Genomic DNA, 23,446 nt, shown 5'->3' with positions numbered 1-23,446 from the left:
GTTTTCTGGGAATAGTGTCTGTTTATGCAAATAAACAAATCCAGCTCCACTTACATGCATGCAATCCCATTCAATTTGCATACAATTCCTCTAAGTGCCATTCCCTTCCTTCTCTCCCTAAATCAACTGCCTCTTTCCTGATCTGGTTCACCAGCAAGAATGATCTTATCTCCTGTGATCCTGCAACTGAGAAAGATTCCTGGGATAAATATGTCTGGTCAGACCACATAAAGCAGAGGAAACAAAGAAAATAGAAGACAGAAAACCTTTTGTCAAAGTATCAGAGGGGTACCCGGGTTAGCCTGAATCTGCAAAAGCAATGAGGAGTCCTGTGGCACCTTATAGACTAACAGATTTATTGGAGCATTAGCTTTCGTGGGCAAAGACCCACTTCATCAGATGTATGTAGTGGAAATTCCAGAGGCAGGTATAAATATACAGGCATAAGAAAAGAGTGCCAATCAAGAGTAAGGCTAGAGATAACGAGGGCACTTCAGTCAGGGAGGATGAGGCCCACTTCTAGCATCTGATGTGGAGGTGTGAACACCAAGAGAGGAGAAACTGCTTTTGTAGTTGGCTAGCCATTCATAGTCTTTGTTTACTCTTAAACTGATGGTGTCAAATTTTCAGATGAACTGTAGCTCAGAAGTTTCTCTTTGAAGTCTGTTCTTGAAGTTTTTTTGTTGCAAGATGGCTACCTTTAAATCTGCTACTGTGTGTCCAGGGAGACTGAAGTGTTCTCCTACAGGTTTTTGTATATTACCATTCCTGATATTTGATTTGTGATATCTCATATCCAGATGCCTCTGGACCCATGGGAAGGAGGCTCTGGAAGAATTCCACCACAATTTCAACAATTTCCACCCCTCTATCAACCTCAACCTGGACCAGTCTACACAAGAGGTCGATTTCCTGGACCCTACGGTGCAAATAAGTGATGGTCACATAAATACCACCCTATACTGAAAACCTACTGACTGCTATGCCTACCTTCATGTCTCCAGCTTCCATCCCGGACATACCACACGATCCATTGTCTACAGCCAAGCACTAAGGTACAACTGCATTTGCTCCAACCCCTCAGACAGAGACAAACACCTGCAAGATCTTCACCGAGCATTATTGAAACTACGATACCCGCCCAAGGAAGTGAGGAAACAGATTAACAGAGCCAGACATGTACCCGGAAGCCTCCTGCTACAAGAAAAGCCCAACAAAGAAACCAACAGAACACCACTGGCCATCACCTACAGTCCTCAGCTAAAACCTCTCCAATGTATCATCAGTGATCTACAACCCATCTTGGATAATGATTGCTTACTTTCATAGGCAGGCCAGTCCTTGCCCACAGACAACTCAGCAACCTAAAGCAAATTCTCACCAGCAACTATACACCGCACCACAGTAACTCTAACTCAGGAACCAATCCCTGCTACAAACCTTGGTGTCAACTTTGCCCACATATCTACACCAGCCACACCATCACAGGTTCATTCACCTGCACATCTACAAATGTAATATACACCATCATCTGCCAGCAATGCCACTCTGCTATATACATCGGCCAAACTGGACAGTCCCTACGTAAAAGAATAAATGGACACAAATCAAATATCAGGAATGGTAATATACAAAAACTTGTAGGAGAACACTTCAATCTCCCTGGACACACAGTAGCAGATTTAAAGGTAGCCATCTTGCAACAAAAAAACTTCAAGAACAGACTTCAAAGAAAAACTTATGCGCTACAGTTCATCTGCAAATTTGACACCATCAGTTTAGGATTAAACAAAGACTGTGAATGGCTAGCCAACTACAAAAGCAGTTTCTCCTCTTTTGGTGTTCACACCTCCACATCAGATGCTGGAAGTGGGCCTCATCCTCCCTGACTGAAGTGACCTCATAATCTTTAGCCTTACTCTTGATTGGCACTCTTTTCTTATGCCTGTATATTTATACCTGCCTCTGGAATTTCCACTACATGCATCTGACGAAGTGAGTCTTTGCCAACGAAAGCTAATGCTCCAATAAATCTGTTAGTCTACAAGGTGCAACAGGACTCCTCATCGCTTTTGTCAAAGTGATAATCTTGAGTTCCTCCTGAAAATATCTAAGAGGTGACAGTCTTGGTATAGTAGTGCCACAGAAATGGAAATTGTCTGTAACTCTGAAATGTTCATAACTCTAAACAAAACATGATAGTTTTTCTTTCAAAAGTTACAACTGAGCATTGACTTAGTGCCGCTTTGAAACATTACTACGAAGAAGAAATATGTAGCCTTTAGCCATCTTTATTTAAATGAAACAAACACAGAAATAGTTTCCTGACCTTGTCAGAGCTTTTTAAACTTTACCTTTATTTTTAGCAGCTTACATTTAATACAGTACTGTACTGAATTTGCTTTTTTGATCTTTGCTGCTGCCTAATTTGTGTACCAATGAGGTGTATGCTTAACTGGTCAATCTGTAACACTGGCTTTTGTAACTGTGCGGTTTTACTGTATTGTTAAGGGTTCTGTGGGCCAATAGGAGAGCAAGTTGAAAAGGATCATCTGGTGCATAAGTGCTAAGGACACCTTAATTGTAACAGTCATAGTCAAATCCTGGGGACTGGAAATACTTGATGCTATTTGCCAAAACTTGGATACTATCAGCCAGACCAGGACTTGCTGAGAGCTCTGGCTGACAGGAATCCTGGTGTACATGCTAGATAAGCTTACCTTTGACACAGGCCTGAACTTGTCCATACCATTCCCCACAGCTGTCACAGAGCAGTGTGAAAGCAGTCTCTTTGTTGCCCATGATGTAGCCCTGAGCACAAACATATAGCAGCTCGTCCCCCATTTCAAACCCAGTGTGACCATGCAAGATCGTGTGAGGGAAAGAGGGGGGGTCTCCACATGGTTTGTCTGAGAAGAAAAAGAAACAAGAAATGTTAGAAGAAAACATAATATGTTGAAATTCAGGCAATCCTTGACTTTACAACATTCAAGTTATGATGAATGGCACTTAGCAGCGTTTATAAATTAACACCCTGTTGTGACTTCTGGTGTTGGTTTCAACTTTACAATGCTCAGTCCTATGCTTTTTAGATCTAGGTTCTAAGTTATGACATTTTGACTTAAGATGCGATTTTCAGGAACCAAAATCTGCTTCCTGGTTTCTCTGAAGGCCAGGAAGGATAATTTTCCCAGAGAATTCTCTAGGATTTGTGATTAGTAGTCTTACCATTAAAAGTTCAGAACAGCTCAGTCATAATGTCCAAACTCTTTGGGTGGCTGCTTTACTTCCATTTTTTATCTTGGTGATAACTTAAATATGGAGAATTTTTCTTTTGCAGATAAGCGTTGAAGTTAAATGAAACACAAAGAACCAAAACACAATCAATATAAAAGTTCTTTGTAAGCTACTAATGTTGGGATGCCAAAACCTCTTTCATCAGAGAATGGCTGTAAAAATAATTTTACTTATTAGTTTAAATGATATAACCAAGTCCTATTAGCTAAATGCTCAACTTGAGAAAAGAAAATTGCAGAAGTTGAAAAACCTCCATGGGGAAAGCATAGCAAACAAAAAGAAACAGCTTAAACTTTTCACACAGCAAACTATAGTTTGCTCTTATAAAGTAAACTTTATAATGTTTCTTAGAAAACCCCCAAACTTCCCTTTATTGCTGAAGAACAAGCAAATTGAAATAACTACATCCACCAACTTTTGATGAATATTTGGGGGGAGAGGTTATGCCTAACCAAGTTTGATTTGCATGTCTGCAGTGGAACACTACAAAGATCTCACCTGTTGCATAGAAAGCCGATGGTTCAAACAATTAAGGAACCAGTGAAGTTCAGAAACTATTGATAGGTGGTGGTGAGGTTTATCTGTTATTTCTTTAAAAAAATTACACAGGAAAGTTAGTGTGACCAACACTGTTCTTTAAATGCAAAATTGAAAATGCATGTTCTGTTTTCCTGGGGGAAAATCTGTTTGACAGGAGAACCCTATAATGATTTTTCCTAATTTACTTATGTATTCTTGTGAACTTTGCTGAGAACAGCTTAAAGCAGTTTATGTTGACATACAGCACACTGGCCAGCTCTGATCTGCATGAGGATCACATGGCATATTTGAAACTTATAGAATTGAATCTCTCTTTAAAAAACGTTTCTAGCCCCCAGCATTGAGAAAGATAACCTTTCAAATATGAATTGAATATAAATCAATGAGCTGCGATCCTGAGACTGCATAGAGTGTGAAACTATGACTGAAGTGTGAGCTTTAAAAAACATGCAGTGATGTAAATATTGTAACTCAGATACCTTTACTAAACTAAGCACCCAAATAGTACTCTAAGTACATGTAAAGAAATATAATACAATGTGCGTGATATTTTTTTCCTCTTCTTGGCTTTTCTTTTCTATTCCAGCCTCTTAAAATCAGGAATAAGGGATCTTTCGGAAAAGGCTTTATTTTCCGAAAGATCCCCGTCTAGACTGGCGCTTTTTGCCGGCAAGCCCCGAGCCGGAAAAAAGCGGCAACCATGTTTATTCAAATGAAGCGGGGAAGATTTAAATCCCCGCTTCATTTGCAATTGTGCTGTGTCTAATTTGCATCCTTTTTACAGAAAAGGGGTGCAATCTAGACACAGCCATCGTGATTGATTCTGCATTCCTTCTACATTCAAAAAATCATCTTGGGTTTTAAAGAACATTGTTACTATGGAGTTCATTAAGAGCCTCAAGTGTGTGAGGAATGGAACATTAAGGATGATAGGCCTCAACTGTGGAAATACACATTAGTAAATTGAACTAATCTTCATGCATGTGAGCAGTCCTAAGAACTCACTCCCATGCTTAATATTAAGCACATGTATAAGTGCATGTCTACACAGCAGGGCTAAACTCAAAATAAGCTACACAACTTGAGCTACGTCACTTGCATAGCTTAAGTAGAAATAGCATATTTCAACTCTGGGCACATCTACATAGCACTTATTTCGAAATAGAGAACTCTTCCCACGACTTCCCTGACTCCTCATACAACGAGGTTTATAGAAGTCAGAGTAAGAAGCTCATTATTTCGAATTTATTTCCAAATAATAGGCTTGCTCTGTAGATGCTCACTATGTTATTTTGGAATAACAGATTATTCTGAAATAATGCTGCTGTGTAGACATGCCCTAAGCGAATGCAGAGTTTTTACTCTCCTGGAGTGAAACTGCTGCTTTTGAAATCTAGAATATTCTTTCAGCAATAATTCAATTACTTAATAATACTATTATTATTATTTATACGGTATCATACGGTGCAGAATGTTTATGTGCAAATAAAAGATACAGTCCCTTCTTACACTGTAGGTGTCCAATCCTGCAAAGTGCTGAGTGCCTCCTGGGTAGATAAAAAGATCTCAACTTTCATTAATGTCAGTGGGTACTCAGATCCTATACCCCACAAGCTTCATTCTTCTCCCATTTTACACCAGTCACACACCGTTCTAACTCCAGTAAGGTCAGGGGGTGTTACTTCTAAGTTACACCAGCATAAGTGCAAAAAGAATCAGGCCATACACATTTGGTGCTAAGATTAGATAAAACACAGGGATGAGGATTAATGGACTATATGAACCCTAAACTCAGATATGGACAGCTCTGCACACCCAGTATATTCAAGATGGGAAATGAAAGATAGAGCTCCACAGATTGGAGCCAAATATTAAACCCATTGAAGTCAATGGGCTTTCCCCCCATTTTAATAGGATTAGGATTGGTCTTTTAGTATTTTTTGGTAACTCTCCCAAAGCAAATATATAACAACATTATTTTTTTAAAAAAGAAGAAGGATTACTTTAAACAATTTGTTTAGGAATTAGAATGTTGATATTACATTCCAGACAATTAGCAACAGGCTGAAACAGTGATTGGCTCCATTCAACTGTCATGTAGAAATATGGTGAATAGCCATGGTTTATGCTAAAAATATACTTAACAAAGGGTGTTGTGTTTGAAAAGGCTGTTCCTTTTTTAACAGAACTTCACAGGCAACAAACCAAGTGGAAAAATATGTCATGAAGAGAGTTGGGTCTCATCACCAGCCAACCTTTAGTTAAATGTCCTTGTTAAAACATAAAACACTAATATCTGTTGAATATTCAAGTATGAGGGCACCATCTGTTCATTTGGAAATATTGCTGACTTAAACACTGTGGCTATGTCTAGACTGGCATGATTTTCCGCAAATGATTTTAACGGAAAAGTTTTTCTGTTAAAAGTATTTGCGGAAAAGAGTGTCTAGATTGGCACGGACGCTTTTCCGCAAAAGCACTTTTTGCGGAAAAGCGTCTGTGCTAATCTAGACGCGGTTTTGCGCAAGAAAGCCCCGATCACCATTTTTGCCATCGGGGCTTTTTTACGCAAAACGTCTTAGCTGCCTGTCTACACTGGCCCTCTTGCGCAAAAACATTTCCGGAAAAGGGCTTTTGCCCGAACGGGAACGTCAAAGCATTTGCGCAAGAAGCAGTGATTTCGGACAGTAGAACGTCAGTGCTTTTGCGCAAAATCAAGCGGCCAGTGTAGACAGCTGGCAAGTTTTTCCACAAAAGCGGCTGCTTTTGCGGAAAAACTTGTCAGTCTAGACGCAGCTTGTTAGTATAGTCATCTCTTTCTCTGATCAGGAGCTTCCTTGCCTCACACAAATGAGCTGCTCATAAACTGTCTCTTTTTTATAAATATTTCATTTACCCCAGTTTTCATTGTGCACTTTCACGGTGTCCTGAAACAAATTCTTCCATGTTTAAAAACATGATTTTTATGATATAATTGTATTGCAACAGGGCCCCAGTCACAGACCTGGACCCCATTACAACACTAAGTACTCTACTAACTCAAAACAAATAGGGTCCCTGTTCCAAAGACCTATTCTTATTTAGGAATAAGACAAGGGAGAACAGGTGAAAACAAGCAGGCAGAGCACAATAAAACAATGAGACAACAGTAGGCACCTTTACAGGCAATGGTTTTGGCACACCAGCTACTTAATCACTGACCAGTTTTTATAGGCCACATATAACGGGAGAGTTTTAATCAGGGATTTGAAAGAAGACAATGTGGTAGTTGGGTGGGTATTTATAGGAGCTCCTCTCATGTGACAGGCAACATGGGAGAAAGGTTGAAAGCTGACACTGTGATAATCCATGACAAATGATAGATGAGGAGGAGGGATAGGATATGAAGGGCCTTGAAAGTGAAGGCAAGTAGTTTGTGTTTGATGCAAGTAAGAAGGGGGAAGGCAGTGGAGGGACTCAAAGGTAGTGTGACATGGTCCAAGTAATGAACCAATGATCTTTGCAGAAGTTATTAGACAGATATAAAAAACTGTTCCTTTTCAAGTCAAATATTATAATATTTGGTTGTTGAATAACAGATCAGATATGCTACACACCTTTTGTTATGATTATATGATTATGTCATAGACTCTTGGGCTTGACTAAAGTTTCATTAAAACACCCTAAGTGCTGTAGTGCTGTATATGTTCACTGTTTCTCAAGTAGCGTTTGAGTCATTGCCATCTGCCTAACTTTGTCATTCTTTGAAGTGGCGCACAAAAACACATTGTGGGCTTCACAGCTCAGCCAACTATTCCATCATCTCAACTGAATAGCCTGTATGTTAAATAAACATGTTCAGGTCCAAATTATTCTGTTACACAAGCATATGTCTGGAGAAAATCCACTGATATCCATGGAGTTAGTCTGGATGTACAGGATGCTTCTGAGTACACAATTTGACCCTCCATTTTTTATCTGAATGGAACAGAGTTTATAGATTTAATTCCACATGCAGAGTTCAGAATACTGACTCTCTAGCTGCCAAAGTCTTCCAGTAGCAGGGAAGGCTAATGTGATGCTCAGCTGCACAGAATTTGAATGACTGACTCTAACTGAAAATTAGATTGAATTTCCATCCTGGAAAGTGTCTTTTATTCACTATCTATAACCATATTTTTCTCATAATGCATCTCTACTGGTAGGCCCTGGGTTCCGTGTATCTCCCACTGAAGTTAAATTCTTTCCTAGTATTTTAGTTTCACATTCAGAATGAACCATGACCTTCTGCAAAGGCCTGGTCTAAACAAACTGAATGGTGTACCTTGTAATCATAATGTGCAATACCTCATGGCAACACATAAAAGCCATCTTCTGTGTTTCACAAATATAGGTTGTACCAGTTGGCGGCAATATTTGAGGTGAGGTCTTTAGCTTTATAATATTGGATGCTTTTTTCCTAGAGTAACTTCAACCCACAATATCATGTTTTATGTTGGGAAATTATCCAAAAATCTGTATTCCCAACAACAGAGTTGAGCACTCACAGTGCTTCAAGAATCCTGGAATGTATCAGTGCAACCATAGTAGTAACTAGAGCTCTGTGAATAATTATTTATTTTTGGTTCCTGGGTAATTCCAAAAAATTGAGAAGGGGGAATCATTTTGCATCAAACTGAAAAAATGTTCTGAAATTTTCAGTTAATCAAAAAATTAAAAAAGAAAGGGAAAGCAGTCAAATTAAATATTTTATTCATTCTGAAAAGAAACAAGTTATTTCAATTATGAGTGTTTAAAATGCTTTAAAATAAATTGGAAGGAAAATTTCTAAAGGAACCCAAAAAAACATTTAATTTTGAAAATGTAATTAAGTGTTCTAACTCTTTTAATAAATATTTGTTTTTGTTGTTTTTTTGACATGAACAGTTCAGCAAACTTGACATTACTTTGCAAAATGTTTGTGTTGCTGAATCTAATTTTTTTCAGAAAATTTTTACCCAGGTCAGGTTGTAAGGTATGCTGTGTGAAAAACAAAATGGTTCTATCAGAAACCTTGTTGCTGTATGAAACTCCTAAACTCTTGCAAAAATAAGTTGGATCACCATGTCATGAAACTCATGTACTTGAAACAGTTTCCTCACTTAGTGGAAACATGCTGTAATGATTTATTTCCTAAAATTTCCAATAATTGCTCTCACTCATAAGAAAAATTAAGAAAAAAATTCTATTTTAGGCAAGACAGTGGTGACAGTACTTTGTTTCAATAACATATTCATGCTGACCTTCATCTTTCACACAAAGTGCATTGTATCTGCCACTTGGAGAGGGATCATTTTCAATGTTAACATCGATTGCTTTCACACTCTGCTGGTTGCTGCCTGTTTTACTGCATACCATTGTCCTAAAATAGAGAACAAGGGGGGAAAAAATCAGAAGTTCTGCAGGACCATAATGCCTATACATGAGGCCACTAAATTAATGTTGCATGGACAAACTTAATCCTGCCTTTCCTAGCTTTTGAGTGCTTGACTTTGCCATCTTAATGTTCTCTTAATGCGGGGGGGGGGGGAGGGGGGGGCGGGGCAGGTTGGATGCAGTAAATATTTTTTAAAAAATTAAACATAAATTTTGTTGTTTGTGTACGTATGTATGTATGTATACATACACACATATTCTCTCTTGGGTCCAGGACTATTCAATATTTTCATTAATGACTTGGAGAAGGGAGTGGAGAACATGCTTATGACCCGGGCTCAACAATCAGTGTAATCTACTCGCCCATGGCGAGTAGATTACAAGCCGGCACAGCCGTGCAGCACGGTAAGCGCATGTGCAGCATGGTCTGCGCATGCGCAGCATGCCGAACCACGCGGCTGGCGAGCAGGGCTCGCCGCCACTTGGTGAGCCCTGCTTATGACATTTACAGAAGACACTAAGCTGGGAGGGTTTGCAAGCATTTCAAAGGACAGTATTTTAATTCAAAATCACCTTGACAAATTGGAGAATTTGTCTGAAATCAGCAACATGAAATTCAATAAAGACAAGTTCAGAGTACTATACTTAGGGGAAGGCAAAATCAAATGTTGAAATACAAACTGGAAAATAACTGGCTCAGTGGTAGTGTTGTTGCAAAAGATCTGGGAGTTACACTGGATTACAAACTGACTGTGAGGTAGCAATGTGAGGCTGTGGCAAAAAAGACTGACACTGTTATTAACACTGTATTAACATGAGTATCTTATGTACAAGACATGAGGCAGTTGTACCACTCTGCTTGAGACAGGTGAGGCTTCAGTTGGAGTACTGTGTCCAGTTTTGGAAACACTTTATTTATGAAAAACATAGATGAATTAGAGGAAAGTCCAGAGGACAGGAATAAAAAAGTTTTGGAAACCTGACCTATCAGGTGATAAGTAAAAAAAGTAAACTGGTTATATTTTTTGTTGAGGAAGAGGAGGATTGAGGGAAGACCCAATAAATCTTCATATCATACTTATATGTGTGTATGTTTTATGTGTTCAAAATACTGTTATTCTTAAAAAATTTTGTGAAAGCGTACAAACTAGCGACAGCATTAATGAACTTTTAAAGTGTACTACATCACAAAACTCTTGATAGTCTCATTACTTCCCTTTTAATTTTCTAGAATAGTTAAAGATGTCATTTAACAGTTGATATCAGAATCTAATTTTTGGCACTATAATCAAAATACAAGTTATGTTCATGAAAACATTTCAGTGAGACAGAAGTTCAAAAAATGAACATTTGGAGAATCTCATCAGAAAGTTCCCCTCATCCTCACATATACTCACCCAGTCACTCTGATGCACTTTTTCCTCCTGGAAAAAAACCACTGCACTTAATAGGCTCAATTTACATAAAAAGTATTCATGTGTGTGCATGTGCACATAAGGCATTGGTCCTGAGAAGATATACATATAAATATACTTAACATTACTACCATGAGTAATTCCACCAAAATAAATGGAAATTCTCATGGTAATAAAATCTTGCTGCAATTATGGCTACGTGCATTCTAGTTGTTTATACGTAAAGTAAGACTCCAGTGTGTTTGACTTTTTGAATCCCTTATAAAAAGATCAAAACTGTTGGATTTATAGCTAAACCTCATTCCTGCATTAAGTTTAAAAAAGAAATGCTCTTCCAGTATATATTTGTTCCTGCTTCAAATAAGGTTTTAAATGACACTGCTATTAAGAGTTTAACTTGGTATATTCTAAAATTAGAAATGTTAATTTGTTTTGATTAAAACTGAAAATACCCAGGGTATGTCTACACTAGCCCCCTAGTTCAAACTAGGGAGGCTAATGTAGGCATTCGAACTTGCAAATGAAGCCCAGGATTTAAATATCCCAGGCTTTATTTGCATGTTCCCATCCGGTCGCCATTTTTAAATTCCACTAGTCTGGACTAACTGCCCACGGCTACACGCGACAGTTAAACGGTAATTCAAACTAAATCCTTAGTTCTAATTACCTGCTACACCTCATTCCAGGAGGAGTAACAGGTAATTCAAACTAAGGAATTAGTTCAAATTACCGTTTAACTACCACATGTAGCTGCGGGCAGTTAGTCCGGACTAGTGGCATTTAAAAATGGCGACCGGACGGGAACATGCAAATAAAGCCCGGGATATTTAAATCCTGGGCTTCATTTGCAAGTTCGAATGCCTACATTAGCCTTCCTAGTTCGAACTAGGGGGCTAGTGTAGACAAACCCCCGATACAATTTCTCTGAAAATGAAGAAATCCTGTCTCATGCAAATAGGGAAATAACCAAAGCATATCTGATTCTTCCCACCCTACATTCTCTGCCTGCCTACAGCCAAATATTGCAAGGTGCTGAGCATTTCCTCTGAGGTGTTTATTACACTCAGCCACTACTGAGTCCTTCAAATGAGAGGGCTCACTACCTCAAACCATTGGCTTTAAGGATCCAGCAGGCCTATAAACCTTTCTTGGCTCTTCAGATTCAGTAGGCTTACTAGTATAAGTAAGGGTTGCAAAATGAGACCCTTTTCTATACATTCTATGGGGTGGGTAAATGCCTTTCTGTATGTCTGTAAAGTGCCTACCGCTATAGAAAGTTACTGGTGAAGCCTGTAGCAGAACAGTTAACAAAAGCTGCACGTGTGTATCGGTTTTAAATGGTCATTTTTAGATAATTGTACCTTTGTTCCCATGGGGACTAAAATATGTTAATTTATTTTAAAGTGTTTGTGCAAAAACAGCAAAGACAGGTTGAACAGTCTCTGGTCCAGCAACATTCATGGTCCGTTAGGACCATGGAGATTGCTGGATGAGAGAGACCCTGGACCAGAGAGCCCTGTCTCGGGGCAGTGGAGTCCTGGCATCTCAGGGTAACCTTGGAGCTGTAGAGTGCTGGCAGCCCTGGGGCTGGACACAGACCTCCAGTGGCCCCAGAGCAACTGAGTCCCGGCAACACCAGGACAGTGGAGCCAAAGTGGCCTGGAGAAGCAGAGCCCCAGCACCTCGGAGCAGTGGAGGCCCAGCTGCCCTGGAGCAACTGAGCTCTGGTGGCCCTAGGGTTGTGGGATCTGGCAGCCTTGGGGCAGTGGAGCCCCAGTAGACCCAGGATTGACTTAGGAGCTGGGAGCCTGGTGGCCCAGGGGCAGGGGAGCCTGACAGAGAAGCCGACCTCCCCTGGTCTGGCTATCTTCCTCCTTAGGAACTGGTCAGGTCTCCAGGGTCCAGGGAGTACAGAAGTTCTGAGGGCAAATATACTCGTTCCCAGACTGTCTCCACAATTGCCTTTCATCCTGACCGAGGCTGTGCCATCTCCTTCCCTAAATGTCATTTTCTTTTTGAAGAGAATGGGACCCTTTCCATTTCACCTAACCCTATTCAGCCATCCCACTGAGCCATGAACAATGCTGCATTTCTTGGGGGACATTTATCTCCCAACCACCACTATATCCCTCTTCCTTATCAGCTCTTTGAGCTAAGGTTGTCTCTTACTATGTCTTCATACGTGGGTAAATCTAGACTGCGGGGTTTTTCCGGGATACCAGAAAAACTCCGCCAAGTCCTGGGAATGTGTTTGCTCTTCCGTTCTTTCGGAAAAAGGCATGTGTGGATGGGAAAGAGGGTTTTTTTTCTGAAAGAGGCCTCCAGGAAAAAGCACAGGTGCCCTAGTTCGAACTACCTAGTTCATGCCATGTGTAGCCGCGCTGCACTGGGTTCGAACGAGCGGGGTTTTAAAAATGGCGGCGCCCCGCTTATGCAAATGAAGCCCGGGAAATTCAAATCCCGGGCTTCATTTGCAAGTGCGGTATGCCTACATTACCCCGCTAGTTCGAACTAGCGGGGTAGTGTAGACATACCCCTAAGCCTTACGGCGACTGGTGAATGGCAACAGGAGCAGGATTGTGAAATTTGGAAGCTTTTAGTCATGGACTAGCACGTAGGCAGTGGATGTGTGTATCAGTCATTCCATTTTGAGGACTGAGGTGGTAGAATGGTCCGGCAGCTGCATCCATGACTGAGCAGCCCTATTTAGGATCCGCTCTGCTCATTCCGTATGGGGTTCGGGGCTAGAAAAGGTGCCCTAAATATAGTCCACCTCAACCCCACTGACTGTATAACTGCATCCAGTGAGTTCACCTCTATGCAGTCAAAATCGAAGGGTAAATTTTGGAACATGGAATATCATACTTTAATGGACAATCCAGATAGTGGACAACCCTAAAGACGCACAGCAATTATTGCCCATGAGCTCTGACGATTTAACATCAACATAGCTGCCCTGGCAGAAACACGGAGACCAGAAGAAGGACAGCTAAGAGAAGAAGGTGGAGGATATACCTTTTTCTGAAAAGGAACCCCAAAGGAAGAAAAATGAATTCATGAAGTAGGATTTTACATCAAGAACAAACTGACCAAGATCTTATCTGAAGTCCCTGTCAGCATCAATGAGCGTCTCATGACTCTCTGCTTGAAGCTTGCCAAAAGCCAACAGACAACTGTTGTGAGTGCTTACACACCAACTTTAGTTGCCGAAGATGATGTGAAGGAGAAGTTTTATACCCAATTGGACACAGTCTTGAAAGACATCCTCAAAGATGACAAGATTATTCTTTTGAGAGATTTCAATGCCAAGGTTGGAAGAGACCCGGAGCTCTGGCAGACCACCATTGGAAAAGAAGGAGTCGACTATAGCAACTCTAATGGAGTGCTCCTCCTTACTAAATGCGCAGAACATGAGCTTGTCATCACGAACACCCTCTTCCACCAGAAGAACAAATTTAAGATTTCATGGCAACATCCTCAATTGAAGCACTGACACCTCATAAATTATGCCATCATCTGCTGTTGGGATTGGCGCAATGTCACTGCTTCATACAATCCATGATGGTGATTAGGATTGTCACCAAATGGAGAACTCAGAAGAAACTGATCTGATGAAAGATCAACATACAAGGTTTGAAGGACCCCACCAGACGAAGTCACTTCCAGATAGCGCTCCAAAGGAAACTGCTGACAGTACACCCTGAAGATGTGGAAAAATAATGGTGTCAATTAAAAAATGCCATCATTGGAGTTTGTAGAGAAACTATTGGCTACCAGTCCAGGAAGTGTTAGAACTCGTTTGATGAGAATGATGTGGAAATTGAACATCTGATTGAGGCAAAAAGGAAAGTCTTCAGGGCCTAGCAAATCAACGTCAACTGCACAAGGAAGAGAGAAGTGCATGCCAAGGCCAAGGCAGAAGTTCAATACAAAACAAGGACTCTGAAAAATCAATGGTGGACCTAAAAAGCACAAGAACTCCAGCATTTTGCAGATATCAACGATAAGAGAAGTTTTTTTAATGCCACCAAAACTGTTTATGGACCAAGAAACCATGGAATTAATCCCCTGAGATCAAAGGATGGTACCCAACTCTTGAAAGACAATGAATTCATTGCTTCTCACTGGAGGAAGCACTTTTATGAGCTCCTGAATATCCCCTCCACCATAGGTCCCAGAATCCCTTGACCAAATGCATTAGTAACCGCCTAGGGACGATCTTGCAATACTTCCTATCCTGAATGAGGTCCAAGTGCCATTAAAGTGATGAAGAGCAACAAGGCAACTGGACTAGATGGAATCCCCTGCTGAAGTCTTCAAAGAAGGTGGGCCAGCGCTCCACAAACAACTCCATCTCCTGATTCTCAAGATCAGGAATAGGGAGCAGATACTGCGAGAGTTCAGAGATACACTGATCATCAGTCTCTTCAAGAAGGACAACAAATTGGACCGTGGAAACTACCACAGCATCTCTCTCCTGGCAACAGCAGGGAAAATCTTAGCTCAAGTCCTTGCAAATTGACTCCTGCCACACTCAGAAGAAATTCTTCCAGAATCCCAGCATGGCTCTGACCATTCCAAGGAATTGTAGATATGATCTTTACCGCTCAACGACTGCAAGAAAAATGTTGTGAACAAATCAAGCCTTATACATAAATTTCATCAACCTGACCAAGGTGTTCGACTCAATCATTTATAGTGCCCTGTGGACCATCCTCTCAAAGATCAGTTGCCCCAAAAAATTCATCCGCATTCTGAGGCTTCTTCACAACAACATGACTGCCACAGTGCTGAGGAATAATGGATCCCGAAGCGACCCCTTTGAGGTCAAAACAGGAGTCAAGCATGTCTGTGTCATTGCCCCTAAGCTGTTCTTCATCTTCATTGCCAGGACTCTCCATCTCATTGACAGCAAACTTCCAGATGGCATGAAGATTGTCTACAGAACGAATAGGAAACTTTTCAGTCTCCACAACTTTGATCATGGAGCTCCAGTGCGTGGATGACAATATGGTTGCTGCCCTTTCATCTGTAGTTCTTCAGACCATCTTAAGTGCCTTCGCTGACGCATACAAGAATCTCAGCCTCACACTGAACATCAAAAAGATCAAAGTGCTCCATCAACCCTTGCTGACAGGGACAATCTCATGTACCATCTATTGAAGTTAGTGGAGAACTGCTGGAAAACGTGGAGCATTTCCTGTACCTTGGAAGTCATCTCTCCACCAAAGTCAATATTGACATGGAAATCCAGCATCTCCTGAGCTGCGCAAGCTCTGCTTTTGCCCGCCTGAGACAAAGGGTCTTTGAAACCGGGACATCAGTGCCAAGACAAAGCTCATTGGTTGTTCCAACACTGCTGTATGCCTGTGAAACCTGGACAACATATAAGTGTCACCTGAAGGCACTTGAACAATATCATCAATGCTGCCTCAGGAGAATCCTAAATATCCCTTGGGAGGACAGGTGCACAAACACTAGTGTCTTGTAAGAGTTGAACAAGACCAGCATTGAAGCTATCATCATCTACCAATAACTTCGTGGGACTGGTCATGTGGTCCAGATGCCTGATCAGCGCCTCCCAAAACAGATTCTGTTTTCCAAGCTGAAGGAAGGATGGAGGAGTGTTGGGGTCCAGAGGAAGCTATTTAAGGATATGTTGAAGGCAAATATATAAAAGTGCGGCATCAGTTTCGACACTTGGGAGAACCTTGCCCAGGACTATCCCCAGTGGAGAGAGGTAATCCATGAGGGGGTGATGCTATTTGAGAGGTTCTGCTGCAGTGCAGATGAGGAGAGGCAGAGAAGGAGAAAAGAGCCACAAAAACTGCCCTATGTCTCTCCAACAGTCACCAGCACCCACCCATTTTGCAATAAGACTTGCAGTTCCAGAATCGGGCTGGTCAGATCCACAAATAGGAGAGTGACAGGAAGACATCCTACTCATTATTGAGTGACCTCCAAGAGAAACTGAGGAACCTTAAGTAGGAAATGACAAGTTAATTAGCCTCTATGGGTACATCTAGACTACATGCCTCTGTCACCAGAGGCATGTAGATGAGGCTACCAGGCATAGGAAAATGAAGCAGCGATTTAAATAATCGCCGCTTCATTTAAATGTACATGGCTGCCGCGCTGTGCCGATCAGCTGTTTGTCGGCTCAGCAAGGTAGTCTGGACGCACGGGTGTCGACATCAAAGGCATTTGTCGACCACCCAGGTATGCCTCCTGGGATGAGGTTTACCTCGGTGGTCAACAAATGCCTTTGATGTCAACACCCGCGCGTCCAGACTACCGCGCTGAGCTGACAAACAGCTGATTGGCTCAGCGCGGCAGCCATGTAAATTTAAATGAAGCGGCGATTATTCAAATCGCCGCTTCATTTTCCTATGCCTGGTAGCCTCATCTACATGCCTCTGGCGACAGAGGCATGTAGTCTAGACGTACCCTATATGTAGCACTGGTGTAACCGCTGCTGAAATACCATGTCCAGTTCTAGTGCCCACAATTCAAGGAGAATGCTGATAAATTGGAAGGATTCAGAGAAGAATCATGAGAATAATTGAAGGTTTAGAAAGCATACCTTATAGTGCTAAACTTGAGTTCAATCTGTTAAATTTAACGAAGAGAAATAAAGGGGTGACTTCTTTACTGACTATAAGTATCTGTGTTGAGAACAAATAGTTATTAATGGGCTCTTCAATTTATCAGAGAAAGGAGTAACACAATCCAGTGACTGAAAGATGAAGCTAGACTCAACTGGAAATAAGGTGTACAGTTGTACTGGGGAGAGTAATTCACCATTAGAACAATTTACCAAGGGTCATGATGGATTTTTCATCACTGACAATTTTTATATCAAGATCGAATGTTTTCTAAAAGAAGTGCTCTAAGAATTGTTTTTGGGAAGTTATATGGGGCTGTGCTATGACAGAATTCAGACTAGATGATCACAATTGTCCCTTCTGGTCTTAGACTCTCTGAATAGGTTGTGGAATGCAGGAGATATGGAGAACTAACTTGCCTAATATTTTCAGCCTCCAGTGATTTTCACATTTTTTTCAGCTAGAGTGCTATTGCATTCTGATGTAGGCTGCTGTGACTTCTGAATAGTCTAGCATTCTCCATAGTCATGATATTTGAGGCAAATCTCCAACTGGTGTCAATTGTCATAGCACCATTCATTTCAATGAGCAGTTGAAATCTGCCTGTCAGTCTATTGTGGCTCAGAAAACAGAGAATTTTGTTTCTTGTACCGTTAAAATGTTGGCAGGGCTTAGAGACGGAAGAAAGGGCACTCTTCCTGCATGACACACTCTGTGCACCCCACTTTCTCATTTAATAATAATGAAAAGTTGTATAAAGGACCTGTTTAATAATCCTGCTATGTACATTGTAGGGATGAAAATAGTTTTCTTGGCTTTCAGGCTTGAAACCTATTTCAGAGACTGGATGCGTATGAGAAAAAAAGAAAATGATTGAGTGTAGGAAGCTATCTTATTTCTTTTTTAAAAAAACAGGATATGTTTTAATTCTAAAAGTACTTTAAAATTATTTTAAATACTTTAATTCCAACAAAAAAAATGCTGGAAATAATTGCTTTTATTTGAAGAGTTTTTTATTTCATTTATAGTAGTAATTTCCTGTCCTTTTTTTAAAAAAAGAATTGGAAGCTGTATTTTATCATTAAAAAGTGCATGTAGCCCAATGCTACCTAAATTAACTAATAACAGTCACTAAATCTAATAATTCCCTAAAGTTTAAGAACCTGGGAACAGGATTCTGTGGAAAAATATAGCTTTGTCACCACTAGACACTGACAGTAAATGAGCTAATGAACTTTACTCAGGGGAACTTTGCAAATACAGATTGAAGGAAGCAGTAGAGTAGAGCAAGGTTAAAGAGATGAGAAACCAGCTGAAGGCAGAGTTGTTGGAAAGACATTCTTGTGGTTAACTCTCAAAACTAGAAATCAGGTGACATGGATTCTGTTCCTGGCTTTGTTATGGATTTGCTGTGTGACTTTGAGCTAGTCACCATTTCTTTCCTATGTTGTTATAATGCACCCGTTGCCATAGCATTGTATCTACTATGCACCATATGCAAAAATAAATGTGGGTATTTTTCTATCCAGAAGGACAGACCTTTGCACTGCTCCATTTTCTTAAGTTGGGTTATCATGTTGAGGTTGCTATGTTTCAATTTTTGCATCTGTCAAATAAGACCTACCTATATCTACTCCTGGGGGAATTCTGCACCAAAGTATTAAAATGTGCCAAAAATTAAACATTCCGTGTATGATATTTAAAAATTCTTTGTATTTCATGTATCGAACTAACAATATAATGATGCAATAATTTCAATTTTTTTGTCTCACAGGGGTGGCCATGTTTGTAGGTATCTGCAAAATGTGGAATCCTGTGGCACCTTAAAGACTAACTGATTTATTTGGCATAAGCTTTCATAGGTAACAGCATTTGATTAAGTGTTTTTTATCCATGAAAGTTTATGCCCAAATAATGCTGTTAATCTTTAAGGTGCCATTAGACTCCTTGTTGTTTTTTACAATTATTTTGGCAGTGTCTTTCAAAATATCTGTCAGCAAGTATGCCTGTAATTTTAAAGTCAACCAAAAAGATTCAGAAAATGTTTTTGACAAACGCATAATATACTAGGTATATTAATACAGAGCTCTGAATAATAAGTCCCATTTAAACTAGAGTAATATATTTCCTGCATCCTCAGAGGCAGTACAAAGGCTTGGGAGAGTCAGTAATAATGCTTAGGGAGAGGGAAGTAATTGTTGGGAAAGAACCTGGGTGCGAACTTGGAAGGTTGTTGGGTGTGAGTGGGAAAAGCATGGGTCAGAGACTTGCGGGATAGGGAAAGATTGTTAGGAAGCCTCCACCATGCAGACCCTGGCTGGACACTAGTCTCTCTTATTCAGTCAGGCACATCTGCCACTGCCCCCACGTGTCAATTTTAATTATTTTTGCATACAATTGAATTGAAGTAAGATACTCTAGATTAAACGAAACCTAATTAAAGTGCCCCAGTCCATACATCATGCAGGAAAATACAATGTTTAGCATCTTGGGAAGATGGGAAACCCTCAAGATCTAACTTTCAGAAGTGCTGAGCACCTGCAACTCCTGTTCAAGTCTTTGAGAACTGTGGATGCTCAGCACCTCTGAAGATGAAGGCCAGATTGTTTATGGTATGAGAGGAAGAAAGAATAGCTTTGTGTGTACAGATGTGGTCTCCTCATCTCAAAAAAGATATACTGGCATTAGAAAAGGTTCAGAGAAAGGCAACTAAAATGATGAGGGGTTTGGAATGGGTCCCATATGAGGAGAGATTAAAGAGACTAAGACTTTTCAACTTGGAAAAGAGGAGACTAAGGGGGAAAATGATAGAGGTCTATAAAATCATGAGGGGTATGGAGAAAGTGAATAAGGAAAAGTGAATTACTTGTTCCCATAATATAAGAACTAGGGGCCACCAAATGAAATTAATGGGCAGCAGATTTAGGACAAATAACAGGAAGTTCTTCACACAGCGCACAGTCAACCTATGGAACTCCTTGCCTGAGAAGGTTGTGAAGGCTATGACTATAACAGGATTTAAAAGAGAACTAGATAAATTCATGGAGGTTAAGTCCATTAATGGCAGAATGGGTAAGGAATGGTGTCCCTAGCCTCTGTTTGTCAGAGGGTGGAGCTGGATGGCAGGAGAGAGATCGCTTGATCATTACCTGTTCAGTTCATTTCCTGTGGGGCACCTGGCATTGGCCATTGTTGGCAGACAGGATACTGGGCTGGATGGACCTTTGGTCTGACCCAGTATGGCCTTTCTTATGTTCTTATGGATAACGCACATATCTTGGAACCAAACAATCTGGTTTCTGTTCCCATGTTGCTAATGACTTATATGTATGTACCATTATATACGTCTCAGTTTTCTTAGCTATAAAATGTGAGTAACTATGCTTCCCTATCTCACATCATTTGTTGGGAAGGTTCCTGCATGTTTGCAAAGTACCTCAGAATCCAAAGGCTTTGAAGAGTTACTTATTGCTCTCTTGTTTCCTGAAGAAACTTATCTGACCGTTGAGATCTGTATTTTATTCTTACCAGCTTGCCTGCTCCCCACAGTAGCTATCCATTCTGTCCCCTTTTCAGTGTTGTCCCCTTTTCAGTGCTTTTTTTCCAGATGGGTTTCCCAGGCTTGGGACCAGTTCCCTGACCTGATCCATGCATTCACCATTCTTCTTCAGTTCCCTCCTTAACATACCCTTCTTAATATAAACTGTTCATTTTGTTACTTTCATAGTGCCCAAAGGTATGTAGGGGTATGTCTACACTACCCTCCTAGTTCGAACTAGGAGGATAATGTATGCATACCGCACTTGCTAATGAAGCCCGGGATTTGAATTTCCCGGGCTTCATTAGCATAAGCGGGGAGCCGCCATTTTTAAATCCCCGCTGCTTCGAACCCCGTGCAGCGTGGCTACACGGGGCTCGAACTAGGTAGTTCGGACTAGGGTGCCTATTCCGAACTACCGATACACCTCGTTTCACGAGGAGTAACGGTAGTTCGGAATAGGAACCTAGTCCGAACTACCTAGTTCGAGCCCCGTGTAGCCGCGCTGCACGGGGTTCGAAGCAGCGGGGATTTAAAAATGGCGGCTCCCCGCTTATGCTAATGAAGCCCGAGAAATTCAAATCCCGGGCTTCATTAGCAAGTGCGGTATGCATACATTACCCCGCTAGTTCGAACTAGCGGGGTAGTGTAGACATACCCTAGGTTCCTTACACAAACAAATAAAAAGACACAGTGCTGTGTTAGGGAATTAACACTTAGGCCATGCCTACACTAGGAAACTATTTCAAAATTACAAAATTTGACATAAGAATTCCTAATTTAACAAATTCGAACTAGCACATCCTCACTACGGGGAAGCATTGAAATGAGTCCAAGATCATGTGGCCAGTGAGGGTAACAAACAGGAGGTGATAAGATGAGACATTTCTTTAGCAATATGATCACACAATGAGGGAGTTTAGACATGGGCACCTAAAAACTTTAAGTGAGATAATAGCTCCATTATGCCTAATAGTTTGACACCCTTGCCCCAATAATTTTGCAATCTAGATAAATTGCACCCATCAAATTTAGTTAACTGATCAAAAATTGTATTGTTCTTACCAGTGCCCATAAGAAGTCCATCAATTATCACAGTTATCTAAAGTAAACCATCAATATGTGCTCATGCCTAAACTGAGTCACCCAGGCTATGTCTACACTACCACCCTAGTTCGAGCTAGGGTGGTTAATGTAGGCAACCGAAGTTGCAAATGAAGCCCGGGATTTGACTTTCCCGGGCTTCATTTGCATCTTGCCAGGCACCGCCGTTTTTAAATGTCCGCTAGTTTGGACTCTGTGCCTGCGGCTACACGCGGCACGGACTAGGTAGTTCAGAACGAGGTGTACCGGTAGTTTGGAATAGGAAGCCTAATCCGAACTACCTAGTCCATGCCGCGTGTAGCCGCAGGCACGGAGTCCGAACTAGCGGACATTTAAAAATGGTGGCGCCCGGCAAGATGCAAATGAAGCCCGGGAAATTCAAATCCCGGGCTTCATTTGCAACTTCGGTTGCCTACATTAACCACCCTAGTTTGAACTAGGGTGGTAGTGTAGACATACCCCCAGTGACCAGGAAGCTGAAGCAATGTGCTTTTTCATTCTCTCTTGTTTGTTACTGAGATCTAAGTGTAAGTTCCTTATGACAGGACCATGTCTTTGATTTGTTTTTGTGAAGGACCTTACCTAGCACTCCTTTGGACCCTACAAACAATAATAACTAATACTAGGGGGCTGCGCCTCCCTGCTCACTGTGCTCACCAACCCCACTCTCGCTGGTCACTTTTGCTAGTCCTTATCCCAGAGCTCCATGGCCCACAGCCCATCCCCCTCTTTCCATGCCTACCCCCACCCCCATCCTCTATTCCTACACCCACCATCCTTTCTAACCCCTTCCCCTCCCCATCCCACACTGCCCATCCCACTTCATCCATATCTACCCCATCTCTATTCTTATACTCACCGATCCTCCCTAGCCCCTCCCTCTCTCCGCCCCACACTGCCTATCCCTACCTCCTTCCTCCATTCCCACACCCCTATCCTTTCCTAACTCCTCCCCTATGCACTCCCACACTACCCATCCCCCTGCCTCCATTCCTATATCCCTGTCACCTCCACCTTCCCCCCTTACCACACCACATGCACCCTACCCCCCTTCCTCCCTATACACACCCAGCCCCCTCCCATGAATTTGTCAGAGTGCACGCCCCTGCCCCCCGGAGCACCACCAGTCCGGGCAGCACAGCCCAAGCCACTGCAGCAGGAGCCACAGCCTGTCCCCAGCCCAGCCTTTACAAACAGGCCTGTTGGGGCAGCTTTGCTCTGTGGCGAGCCTGGGGAGCCCCGAGTGCAGAGTGGCTACTCCGGAGAGCTGGAGAAGCGGCTGGGATGCAAGACCTGCCCAGCTCACGGCAGGCCCAAGGCTTTGTCTACACTATATGTGTTTGCGGCAGAGAGTATGCTATGGTTAGACTCATTAGCATGAGTCGCGATGTCATTAGCATATTTTCTGCCAATGCTTTTTGCGTAAGGGCTTTTTGCGCAAAAAGAAGCAGGGTAGCCACTTCTGTTTTGCACAAAAACCCCAGAAGAGGCATAAGGATCTTGTGCAAAAGGTTTTTTTTTTGCACCAAACGGAAGCAGCTACCCTGCTTCTT

At 41.5% G+C, this 23,446-nt stretch overlaps 1 protein-coding gene across 1 annotated transcript in view; it reads right to left on the bottom strand.

Annotated features, from left to right (window-relative positions):
* The window catches only part of SUSD5 (sushi domain containing 5), a 59,518-nt gene that overhangs the window by 17,380 nt on the left and 18,692 nt on the right, over positions 1-23,446 (bottom strand). Inside the window, exons 3-4 of the mRNA XM_006121752.4 lie at positions 9,099-9,217; positions 2,721-2,909 (exon numbers count right to left, since the gene is read on the bottom strand). Coding sequence (XP_006121814.2) covers positions 2,721-2,909; positions 9,099-9,217 — 308 coding nt within the window. The remainder of the gene's footprint in view (positions 1-2,720; positions 2,910-9,098; positions 9,218-23,446) is intronic.

The sequence above is a fragment of the Pelodiscus sinensis genome, chromosome 2, assembly GCF_049634645.1.
Source record: "Pelodiscus sinensis isolate JC-2024 chromosome 2, ASM4963464v1, whole genome shotgun sequence".
In the NCBI taxonomy this organism is placed as follows: domain Eukaryota; kingdom Metazoa; phylum Chordata; order Testudines; family Trionychidae; genus Pelodiscus; species Pelodiscus sinensis.
This window is presented reverse-complemented; position numbering and strand designations above follow the sequence as displayed.